The 11,873-nt window shown below is 43.9% G+C and overlaps 2 protein-coding genes across 4 annotated transcripts; both read right to left on the reverse strand.

The window, feature by feature from the left end:
- Positions 1-407: 407 nt before the first annotated feature.
- Positions 408-6,059, reverse strand: LOC121834270. Its single transcript, XM_042288025.1, has 5 exons — positions 6,020-6,059; positions 5,694-5,765; positions 4,685-4,890; positions 3,844-4,003; positions 408-2,681 (listed from the first exon to the last, which is right to left on the reverse strand). Exons 2-5 carry the CDS (start codon positions 5,746-5,748, stop codon positions 2,524-2,526), a joined length of 579 nt encoding a protein of 192 aa, XP_042143959.1. The 5' UTR covers positions 5,749-5,765; positions 6,020-6,059; the 3' UTR covers positions 408-2,523.
- Positions 6,060-6,136: 77 nt separating this feature from the next.
- On the reverse strand, positions 6,137-10,217 carry LOC121834269. 3 transcript variants are annotated; one of them, XM_042288024.1, is made up of 9 exons: positions 10,107-10,215; positions 9,836-9,875; positions 7,247-7,447; positions 6,986-7,189; positions 6,837-6,872; positions 6,685-6,762; positions 6,555-6,629; positions 6,369-6,440; positions 6,137-6,255 (listed from the first exon to the last, which is right to left on the reverse strand). In XM_042288024.1, the coding sequence occupies exons 3-9, from the start codon at positions 7,314-7,316 to the stop codon at positions 6,152-6,154; spliced, it is 639 nt and encodes a 212-aa protein (XP_042143958.1). In that variant the 5' UTR covers positions 7,317-7,447; positions 9,836-9,875; positions 10,107-10,215; the 3' UTR covers positions 6,137-6,151. The 3 variants fall into 3 exon arrangements, with proteins under 3 accessions (XP_042143958.1, XP_042143957.1, XP_042143956.1); XM_042288023.1 differs by lacking the exon at positions 9,836-9,875 and having other exon boundaries at positions 10,107-10,217; XM_042288022.1 differs by lacking the exon at positions 10,107-10,215 and having other exon boundaries at positions 9,836-10,087.
- Positions 10,218-11,873: the final 1,656 nt, after the last annotated feature.

The raw sequence follows: 11,873 nt of genomic DNA on the forward strand, positions 1-11,873 counted from the left end.
GAGTTCGGAAAGTTCCTTCGGAAGCCGGTGCCGCCGGCTCAGAATCATCGCGAAGTAATAGCAACGAACAGCACAGAGGACAGTGGGCGACTAAGAATCCGGAAAGCTTCTTCGGTAGCCGGTGCAGAATCATCGGGGGGAAGCAGTGGCGATTAGCAGCACAGCAGACACCCAGACAACACACAGACATCCGCTGGACATCCAAAGGATGTCCCGACTGGGACATTAGGGACGTCCTGCGGATGTCCGAATAATGTCCAGAAGACATCCAAAGTGAAACACCAAAGGACGTCCTCAGGATGTCCAGGAAAGGATGTTTCCTGGACTTTATTAGGACATATATAGGACATTGTATATTTTCATACTGGTGTACTAATTTACACTACAGTGGGATAAGACCACACAAGTCTCGAAACAAATAAAGCTTTATTATTTCAATGTAAAAAGCAAAGACAGAGAAATAACATATGAGGTGGCATCAATAAGTATCTGGACAGCCACCACTGAACAAAAAGAAAATGCAGCACCACAGTGCGACACACCTGACCCTTCCTAGCAGGCTTGCCAGTCACTGTGTGGTGACAAAATAAATTCCGAGCTATGCTTGTTTGTTTAAAAGGTATTTCACAACTTTCTGACCGCATAAGGCAAATAAAAAGCTCAAACAGCACGTTTACATCAAATTTCCTGTGAGAATTGGGAAGAACATGTCAAAATACCACACACTCCTCACCAAGCATTTGGTGACCATGATTTAGTAAAAACATGTATAAGTGAGTGGCATGGACATTTTAGGCAAGGCCAAGAATTCCTTGGAGACGATGAAGAGAATGCCCTCCGAGAAACATAACATTTCAGAATGCCGAAAAAAAATCTATGTTATTTCACGAAGACCGTCGGAAGCGCATTTCGGATATTGCTGAACCATAAATAATGTCGAGTTGTTCAGCAATGTCCGAAATCGTTCTCAGAAAGTGTTACTGAATTAACGAGGATTTTTTCTGCATTTTTAAATGTTAGGTTTGTTGGAGGGCATCCTCTTGATTCATTGTTTTCAAGCCATTCTCAGCCTCACTTAAAATGTCCATGCCACTCACAGATTTGTGTAACCTAGATCAGTCACCGAATGCTTGCTGACGGAGTTTCTAATGTGTTCTTCTCAATTTTCACAGAAAATGATGTATGGACGTGGTTTGAGTTTTTCATTTGTGTTTCACGGTGAGAAAGTTGTAAAATCCCTTCTGAACAAACAAGCACAGCTAGAGATCACTCTCGCCCTGCACAGTAAATTTCGGCACAGACTGCAAGCTTGTCAGGAAGTGTCACACTGCTGTACTTGTTTTGTTTTTGTTCAGGGATGCCAGTTCAGAAACGTTTTGATGCCCCCTCATATTATCACAGTATTTCACTAGAATGCTTACTTCTGCATATCACTCAAACATTTCCTTTGAAGTGCAGAAACATAGAATATGTTATCACAGTATTGCACTAGAGTTGTTAATTATAAAAAAAATAACACATTATCTAAAACTGAAATACAGTTATGGCAAGGCATAGAAGCAGTACATGCCAAGTACTAAAAATGCAAGTTGCAGGACAGTAATGCCAGTAAAAATGACTAACCCCCTTTCAGCTTAGGGGCCAACAGTGTATAATGATTGTATGCAAGTCGTGCAAAAGAATTACTTTGGCAAAATCTAGAAAAAATATTGCCATGTGACCAAGGTCAGCAAGACCAGACATCTACATTAAATAATGCACAAAGTCTACAATAGCAGCCGAGCACTGAATAGCTAAATTTATACTAAAAGCAAGTGACATCAGTGACTCTGAACTTGCTTAATACAGGAAAAAATGCATGAACTGCATAGAAAAGAGTAGTGTAAACAAGTGTGACAAATACATCTTGTATAAAGTATCACAAAACTGAAATGCCAGAATGGCTGTTAGAATATTGAATCGATAGTGAATTGCCAAAAAAATATTGGTGCACATCTTACATACAGGGCACTTCAAAGGAACTGTATAAATTGTTGTCTTAATGTACTGTGCTACAATTTACGACACTGGTATCCGTAGGTGGTGAAATTTTCCATCCAAATTTCAATGAATGGCTTTACCTGAGAAGAAAGTAAAAAATAGGAATGTCTTCTTATCTGCAGCATTCGCCTAACGTCACAAGTCTGACTGGTGAAACAGCCGACATACGGCCCCCTCGGTCAAAGCAGACGGTCTTTTCCAAACCAAAAATGCTATGCGAGTATTTTATTTGTGAACTGCTGCTGCAGTTTATCAGCTGTTGCAACAATCAGATGTGTGCCATAAGCAAGCAAACACCATATGTAGAGAAAAGCATTCAGACTTTTAAACTTTTACTCAATTAAGTTGTTTCTTTGAAAATGTAACTCTCCAGATACATTACCACACTCCCTGCGGGCACCGCCGTTGCAAATTGTAGTGCAAAACGTTAAGAAACAGACTTGCATAGTTCCTTTCAAAGGGCTGCCCTGTTGAAGTGATTTCTTAGTCTAGTGTAAATGGTGTGCCGTCCTTCCTTCCCATGGACTTTTTTTCTGCCGCTGCCCGCTCAGCAGCATGACGGAGCCACGACATGCCTGCTTTTTCTATGTCCTTCTTAGTTGCCTTGGCTTCTTCCAAGTTTTGACGGTAGGTGAGGGTGCCTGCATATAAAAAAGTTGTTGTCAAGTTCAGCAAGATATTTTAGACTGGCAGAAAAAATGTGAGCTGCATTATGCAGTCAAGCTAACTGCCATATCAACAACTTCAGGCAAAGTATGCATAAGCAGGAACCAATTTCATTATTCTTGCAAACAAACCAAATGAGAAACACAACCCTTGAAGCAAATTTGTTTTGATGTGCCTGCGTCACTCTACAGCAGTAGCAATCAGTTCATTGAATGCTATTTCATTGACAGATCCTTCGACAGCCTCTTCTTCGCGACATAGCCTTGCATGTACTTCTTTGGTGGCCTGGATGTTGTTGGCATGTAATAAAGCGGAGCCTCTTTGCCGACATTCTGTTTCCGCCATCCCCATTACTATCCTAGCCGGCTAAGCCTTTGGCGATTCCAAACAGGCTTACCAAAGGCGGGAGCCGGAGGGGATGTTAAACTCCCAAGCGGAGTGAAGCAAGGGATGACAGTGCGCAACGCGGTCTGTTAGAAAGCCTAGCTTGCCGGAATCAGCAAAATAAAGCCAAAAGTCCAATGCAATCCACCTAGCGAAATAGTAAGTGACTAGCTCAAGATGCTAGTAACTGGTACTACTCTCATGAACAGAAACTAGTTGCAAGCACTACTTCTAAATAAAAACTGGTGCTCAAAGTAGCCAGAACAGCTAGATGATGCAGCGGCATGTGCTTTGTGTAAGCAGTGCCAATGAAATGTGTGTCAATAAAAAGTTGTCAGTGAAACGTGCATCTATGAAATGATACAAAACCCTTCTACAGGTAGCCATCACATTCCCGGGCATTATGTGGAAAAGCCGATCCACGGTACCTGAAGGCTACGTCTCATGGATCTAGGACCGTTACTGTGTACCATTTTAAAGAAATAAGAACATGTCTTTTTTTCTTCGGTGGTTGGTGGCGGGACAAGTGCAGGTGCCTGTTATAAACTGCTCTGCTGTATAAGAACATCAATGTAACACTGGGAAAAAAAAGTGACTTACACACTGGAAAATATGCTCTAATTATTTCATTTGTTACACTCTTATATCAAGTTATATACCAAATTTTCCAAAAAGGTTTTGCACTATTCTTTTATATTAGACTTCAGTACATACTAAGAATTGCACTTGTGCAGGTTCAGATATCTAACTTACTGCACAGGAGCTTGCAGATGTTGAGATCAGAAAACTTGTGTTTTCCCTTGGCGCCACACCAGCTGTACTCGGCTGCGACACTTGAAGATAGTATACTTCTCAAAATTCGGGTGGTCCGTTCTTTAGGTGTATCACCTCCTTGAACTAACATGTGTTGTCTCTGGTAAAAAAGAATCAAAACAGCAATCAGATCAGAAATATGGGCTAACATTAAACTACTAACTCATTTAGAATTTTAAGCATATCACAATCTTAGTGTGGTTTCATAAGCATAGTGGTTCTCAAGCGTTTTATCACCACTGGCACATAAAGCATTCACATTGTTAAAACACTGAAAAATTTTCAAAATGTGCCGTAGTTCTAATAGCTATGTTGAGATATCGATTTTGATGGCATAGCAGGAACATCTTCCCTACGGATGCACATAAATCTTAGAAACAAAACCACATGCTTAGAAGTATGGGCACTATGAGATCATTTCCGCCCAATTTTGACTCGCCTTCTCGGTACTGTAAGAGTGACCGACATATACACATGATGCAAATTAAAGTTAGGTATATCTAAACTTAAAAAATAAGATTTTATTGACAACACTGAAGTACCTGTTCAGGAATTCAGTCATGAAATGTGATTACTAACACGAAATTGTGTTCATGCATCTAATGAGGTTCTATTATAAGCTATGCTTGTAACTGAACTCTGGCACCTGGTAAGGAAACCTTTATCACCTGAATATTTACAAGGTGGAGTTCCAAAAATACAGTTGCTCATAAGAAAAAAAAAAGTTCAATCATGCATAGATGCAAAATACAGAGCTTAGTTTAGAATAACCATCATTTACCATACGAAGTCTTGCTCTCTTGTCGACCTCCAGCTCTTTGTCAAAGTGCACGAAGTCCTGTACTGTAGAAAAAGGCAAGTCCGGCAGGCCCTCTGGATCAAGTGGGGCATCTTTGGTGTTTCTGAGCAGCAAGCTAAAGTACTCGGAGTGGGTCTGCTGTGTCACCTTGATGGAATTCAGTGCCAACAGGATCCTTTCCATAAACACTGAAATGGACAGAACAGAGCTCCATCTTGCAGCCACAGTAGCATCCTCATTGCAGAACTGTTGACATAACATGAAATAGTAACTCTCCGTGATATAGCAAAGTTAAAGGAGTATGAAAGCAGTTTCTGAGAGTTCTTTAGTGACAATAACTCAATCTAAGTGCTCCAAGCGTTCTGAAAACCCGAAATTACACAATCAGGCGTGGCCCATTTTCCTACTAAAAACACGATTAAAGATTGTTACACGCCCCCTTCTCTGAGATGAATATTATTGAGAGGCAGCCAACAAGGGGCGCTTGTCAGCCAATTGCTAGCGATGGCTTTTCGTGCAGCCAACGAGTGGCGTGATTTCTGAACGTGTGGATCGGACTTCTTTTCAAAACAAACTATAACAGTACAAACAGTCAAAATCTCCACACATTCAAGTGTTTTCATTGCTCTAGTGTGTATAGTATGCATGTATTTCTGTTGCCTCGAGATACATAGGCAGTTTCGTAATTTGGCACTGGATATATTTATTAACTGGCACCTATAAAATAACATCAAGAACAATCTTATTCGGAAACCACCTTAGTGCCTCTTTAAATAAAAACACTAAGATAAATACTGCTCCTGACATATATTGTATGTTTTAGGAAAGCCATGCCCCTCACGACAACTCACACTCATTAGAAAAAAACGTTTCTAGACACAATACCTTTTCCGAATCGTCTTTGTCATGCACGTAGCATAAGAAGTAGAAGCCCAGAAACCACTATCGCAAAATTTGTTTCGGATTGAAGATCTAAATAGATATTACATACCAGGCACCTGTGCATCTGTGTTTACCCGTCCAGTGCCAGGGTGAGACATGTTCATAGGGGTTACAGGTGCATCTGAAATTTTATAAAATGCTGTTCTTGTTACATCGAGTCGGTTCACAGGAGACCACTGGTCAAATCGGTTTAATCAATTCGGAGCCCGGCGTTCGTCAGCCCGTGCACCCCGAGCCTCGAGCGCTCAGTGCCCACGCTCCTCGAGTGGCCACGAGCTGATAAGCGCCAGTCTGTCAGTCAGTACATAACAGTTCTCAGCTTTGATGTTATTTCGAAGGATATGAAAACTTTAGCATTCACAAAATAAAACTCACCAGGGTGTTGCTGCCACAGTGTTGCCGCCGCTAGAGGGACATCATTGGTACCTGAAATTGACAAGCAATTTTGCACAAAATGCTGAATGCTATAAAAATATTTAAAAAAGGTGAGAAAGAAATGAGTCAAATCTATCGAATGCCACTTAAGCTGCAAGATATACCTGCAGGCCGGATGCTTGAGTGAGGTGTCCTGCTCCTGTATAGAGTGTGCACTGGGGGGACGCTGTGGACACCTGAAACCAAAAAGAGTTTTTTTACAAAATGCCGAATGTTAAAGAAAATCCGAGAACATGCGAGAAAAAAATGTGTCAAATCCATCAAATGCAACTTCCGCTGTAAGATCTACCTGTGGGCTGGATACTTGAATGGGGCAAAATGTTCGCATATGGTGTGTGCACTGGTGGACCCAAGTCATCACCTGAAATTGAAAACAGATTCTCTACAAAATGCTGAATGTTAACAGGAAATTCAAGAACATGTGAGAAAGAAAGGAGTCGAATCCATAAAACATAACTTTAGCTGCAAGATCTACCTGTAGGCTGGATGCTCGGGCTGGACATCATCCTGTTCGTGTGGGATGCGTGTACAAGCTGGACATTGTCGAGACCTGGAATCAAAATTAAATTATCTACAGAACACTCACCTTGTGCACAAGCAGTTACCTATGTACTGTGGCTGCATGCGTGAAGACTGGGCACGTGCTTGGGATGTGGCTTGGGACGTGACAGTTTCGTACAGGGCTGCAGAGGAAATAGTCACACTTACTCAATCCATGTACCTGAACATGCACTGAAGAGACATAAGGTATACACACCAGAGTGATGCAGAGGTGACTTAGAGAAGTTGGCACCTGGAAAAGGAGGAATAGTTGGTAGTAAGCCGTTTGAAGTTACACTAGATGTTTTCAAAGAATTATTTTTTTCAACCGTCCTAGAGCATCGCCAACAATGCACGATGCCATACCTGTTTTCTTCCGTGGCTGGGGTGGCGTGGGTGGTTTTGGTGGTTCATATTCATCGTCGGAACCTGTAGTGTCGGTGCTGTCATCATAGTCAAAAGGAAAGGTCGGACGGCGTTTTCGCTTGCCACGACCTAGCTCTTCTTCACTAGTGAAGTCTGACGTATACTCCAGAGCCTGAAGTTTCTCCAGCGCCTTCTCATATGTGTCTGAAAGAAATTTACGCATTGAGAACTGGAAAGAATTTAGAGCAAAAAAGCGCTTACCAGCCCAGTCCTTGATCAGGCATTTGACCTGCATCCAACTGTCTTGTGGTTTGACGCCTTCGATTGTCATTCGACGACGCTTGTTAGGATTTTTTTCCTTAGGCCAAAATGTCGTTTCAGTGCTTTCAACGAGCCATGTTTTGTGAATAATGGCCAAGCTGTGATCTTCTTCAGGAAATGCTACAATAGCAAACTTGTCACCTGAGCGAAGCAGGAAAGGCAAGCATTTGCATGTCCACCGAGTTATTTTTCCCTCTTTAATGCAGCATACTAAAACCGAACTAGCTTGTCCAGTTCATCTACAAACAATATCATAAACTAGATTATTAATAAACAAGCAGCCATAAAAAAATTTCACTGTAGGTGCACCATTGGAATAACGGCAAATTTGTTTGCCAATGGGAGTCTCACACATTTCACTGCAATTTCTGAAAGTGGCCAGAAGTGAATGTCAGACAGTTCAGATGCAAGGAAGATGTTCAGCAATGATGAACTGCAGGGATAGCTGTAAAGGTCTTCTAGACTCTGGTACCTCCTTCCAACCAACACTGGTTGATAGTTCACTGCAGTGCGTGCAATGTTTTCAACTTTGATGATACTCTTGTCTTTTAACATGCAAGTGCAGTCTTTTTTGTTTGTTTTGATGGTGATGCCAGCAGGAAACGTCACGGTCTTGTACTGAGGTCCAATGCATCCGAGCGGCAATGGTCGACCTTCATGCCTTGCTGTCAGCTTGAAACTTTCTCCTCCAAGGGAGACAGAGGAGACGGGTGGAGTCGATGCTGCCGACTCTCCAGTGTTGACAGCAGGAGATGCAACCAAAAATCGTTCTTCTACGATTCGATTGTAGACTTGCTGCAGGGGCCTTTCTGGTTTGCGTACATAGCTTTTGAGTTTACGCATGTAATTTTCGAATGGGAAAGCACTATAGTTGTGAAGAGGTCCATGAACTCTTACGTCGCTTGCCACATGAATCAAGCCATGAACATTGTGAGAGACTGCATGTCTACCATATAGCGTTATGTAGGTCTCAACAAAATGCCTTAAGAGCCTTTCTGCATACCCTAAGTGCTCTCTACAGAGTAATGGGCTGCAAAGTATGGTGACTGCACAGTGAAGTGTCATGAAGTTGTCCATCAGAGGCTTGGGGATCCTTGACCTCAGCACCGCTGGCCCCGTGTAAAGAACAAGCAAGCGAAATTCTGACGCTTTCCACCTATCAATGTCGGACAAGCTGCGTGGCTTCCGAGACATGTCTGATGGCACATAGTGCCTCATTTCAATGTTAGCTCCCGACACAGAATCTCTTGATGCACTTCCAATGCGGTAGGTTTTATCACCTTTCAGCCAAAGGAGTACAAGCTTGCGCACAACACCCAGACAGATGAGGTGCATATAGTCAAGTGGCACCTGGTCAACAATATCTATGGGAAGTTCTTTTAAGATAGTTTCCATGATGTGGTGGTCCTCTTGCTCTGCACGCCTAAAGCTAGCATTTGTTTGTAATGGAGCATCAAGATCAGGGAAGCACATTCGTCCCCGCACATATTCTCCTTCAGTCGTGCACTTTGAGCAACTGAAGTAGCCGCTGTGCCCTTTGGTGCCAAGAATGTATGACTTGGCAGGCGCGTCGCAGATTATTGCTCCAACTTGCACTCGGAAGACCCTGTTGCCAATAGCAACACCTTCAGAGAGAACACCTTTCAGGTCAGACACAAACGGACTAAGGAAGACATTTGACTGAAGAGCCTTACACTGGCCATGATAGACACCAACTGGAAATGGGTCACTGCCTGCACAGTTAGCAGCTTGGCAGAGAATGGGCCAGAACTGATCCCGCGTGCTTTTCGTCAATGGTAGTCCATCTACATTCACATGAAGGATTATTGGATCTGGTATATTGCGCACAGGTTGCAGCGCTGCCCTGAGCCCCTCACTCAAGCCTAAATGGCAGTAATGGCCGGAATCCATGGGCCTCACATTATCAGTGACTCTTGGTGTAGACAAAAGTGCCCTGGCACATGTTGGGAGGTCTGAGAAACAAGAATGCGAGTGCAGTATCTTCAGGAGCTTTGTAACGGTATCATGAGGAACAGCCCCCTCTACGCTCCACCGCCGCAGCTTTTCCTTGAAACGTGAAACGTCGGATTCCTCTGATTCAGACAATTCATCCAACTCGACATTCCTTCGATTGTCTCTTTCTAAATGGTGTTCACGACTGTAAGGCAAGCCTTCCGAATCTACAGGGACGCCTCGTCTCGAGTGAATGGCGCTTGCACCGAAGACCGGTTCCGGAGTATCAGGCACAGTCTCAGAAAAACAGCACGTTGTCGGGACATCTTGCTGATACGAGAGACGTGATGGTTCTGCAATTAGTTCCGGCGATCCCGCGTGTTTTTGCGGCGCTCCTGCAACTAGTTCCGGCGACCCAGCGGGCCTTTCTACAGAAGCCTCATCCAAAGCTTCAGCTGAGCACATTGCATTTTCTCTACTAACTGACAGTATAAGTTTGAGATCGCTTTCCGCCGCACGACGAACGCGCCGATAAGCTGTTGTTCTGGGTAGAGCAGCCATATTGTCCATATTTACGATCTTCGAGTGGTTCGCCTTGTCTTGCAACAGCCAAGCTCTGCGAACGATGGAAATGTTGTAACACTTTCATTACTCGGCCTAAAGTCATGTCACATAATACGGAGTATTAGCAAAGCGTTACTGTTGGCTATTGCGAGCGCGGTAGCCCTCTGGCCGCGCGCTGCTTCAAAGGGGGAGCGCGAGCCTCAATACCGCTGTGGCGGATCAGGGGACCGGTTTGGTAAAAATCCCGACTGCCGCTTCAAACAAAACGTTAAATCATACTTACTTCCTCCAGCCATGGTGGCTAGTGAGTTGTCAGGTTAGCGCAGTAGCACAGTAGCACGGTAGCACGGCAGCACGGCAGCACTCCGGACTCCGGGCTGTAGTCGGCTGTAGGGCTGCCTAGAGCACTATATAGCTCCTACGGAGCAGAGTAGCGCAATCCTTTGAACCCCGTGTTTTGCCGACAACATGGCCGACAGAGCGGCTCGGCGCGAGTCACGTGGTACTCAGGGTTCCAGGAGGCGGCCCGCCCTATGGGAGAATACATGGAGATCGACATAACACGGCTGATTAAAAAAGTAACGGCGAGTTCACATTTTTCAAAACTAGCCTGTCGTGAAGTTAGTAAAGCGCTAAACACTTTACCAAAGTTTTAATAATATCGGATGCGTGTGAAAATTTTGAGAAGGCAATTTCCAAGGCAATGGCGTTTGAAGCAGACGATTTTTGCTCGCAGCGGAGATGAGCTTTTCGGGTTGGCCGGAGCGGGTCACGTGAATGGTGTGACGTCGCCGTGTCGTCTGCTGCATGATGCCGCTCAGGCAATTTTTTAAAAAAAGTTACGTCCTTGTATGGCACAAAACTTATCGCATATTATTCTAAAATGTTTAATTATTATGTCAAAAATGATTTCCATTCCGCACATCCCCACAAAACTGAAGAAACAACGATTTTCTCACGTTCTCCATGCATTTCTGACCGCAGTTGGAACCTCCGGGCGTTCGCCACTAGTCGCCGAGAGACGGCGTTCTACTAGGGCTGCCAGGGCTGCAGCTTTCCCGCGCGCACGCTATTAATGATGATGATGATTGCACAGCGGTGGCGATTGAAAGCTCTGCCTGAATTACTTAATTTCACTAATGTAATTATCTATGTTTTATTAAAAAAATAATTTGTAAAAATATATAAATATATGGTATAAAAATGATTGTGAAATTAAAAATAGAAACTAACCGAGTTTTAGGACCGTTTCGGTTTCGCCATAGTTCCGCTTTCGAATGTATTTAAAGCGGTTCATTTTTTAACATAATTTTTGTTCTTGTGTGCCTGAGAATTTAAAAGAGCTGCCTTTAGGCTTTTTACTATCGCTCTTGCTCTTGGTGTGTCTGCGAAGCAACGCGAGTGATTCTGTTGGCGACAAGACTCAAGAAATACGATAGGTCGCTTTTTCTGTTTTTGGCTCCCTCCGTTCGCCGTGGTTGCACGCCGGCACATTTATTGCGGAGAAAGGGCGGTGCAATTTGTAGGGGCGCGTACGCCGACTGTACGGCAAGCGCGGATGATCAAAACCCAAAATAACTTGAAACTGATTTTTCTAACGGCTGAACCAAAAGCGACGATTGCAATACGAGCCACGATCTTGTGCGGTGACAGTGCGTAAAGCCGCTGCTGTAATCGTCAAAAAAAAAAAAAAAAAAAAAAAGCGTGTCCTGATTACAGTCGCGCTGGGACGTGTTCCGGATTATGCCGCCCCGGACATCCGTGGGACGTCCGCAGGACGTCAGCAATGGGACGTGGGACGTTCGCACGTTTTTAGGACGTCCGAGGGACGTTTGGTGTTGTCTGGGCAGTGTTCCCGGGGTGATTACGACGGAGTTTAAGGCGGTTACGAATCCAGAAAGCTTATTCCGTGGTGCCAATATGACGAAGAGAAAACTGTTTCATGAATCTGGCCGCGTGTGCGACGTGAAGGAGGTCCGTTTCGACGGACAAGTGGATGTCTCGGAGCACCGTACTCTGCAAACAAAATTAAGCGCGCCCGCAAAAAAAT

Source organism: Ixodes scapularis, unplaced genomic scaffold (assembly GCF_016920785.2).
Source record: "Ixodes scapularis isolate PalLabHiFi unplaced genomic scaffold, ASM1692078v2 ptg000890l_1___fragment_4___debris__unscaffolded, whole genome shotgun sequence".
Taxonomy (NCBI): domain Eukaryota; kingdom Metazoa; phylum Arthropoda; class Arachnida; order Ixodida; family Ixodidae; genus Ixodes; species Ixodes scapularis.

What these genes read in the sequence shown, in the direction of transcription:
- LOC121834270 (XM_042288025.1), bottom strand. Translation starts at nt 5,748, where the DNA reads ATGAACATGTCTCACCCTGGCACTGGACGGGTAAACACAGATGCACAG. An exon ending in CACAGATGCACAGGTGCCTG is followed by an intron (nt 4,891 to 5,693) that starts GTATGTAATATC and finishes TGTCCATTTCAG; the next exon opens with TGTTTATGGAAAGGATCCTG. An exon ending in AGAGAGCAAGACTTCGTATG is followed by an intron (nt 4,004 to 4,684) that starts GTAAATGATGGT and finishes CTTTTTTACCAG; the next exon opens with AGACAACACATGTTAGTTCA.
- LOC121834269 (XM_042288022.1), bottom strand. Translation starts at nt 9,926, where the DNA reads ATGACTTTAGGCCGAGTAATGAAAGTGTTACAACATTTCCATCGTTCG. An exon ending in CCAGCCACGGAAGAAAACAG is followed by an intron (nt 6,873 to 6,985) that starts GTATGGCATCGT and finishes CTCCTTTTCCAG; the next exon opens with GTGCCAACTTCTCTAAGTCA. An exon ending in CCCGAGCATCCAGCCTACAG is followed by an intron (nt 6,441 to 6,554) that starts GTAGATCTTGCA and finishes TTTCAATTTCAG; the next exon opens with GTGATGACTTGGGTCCACCA.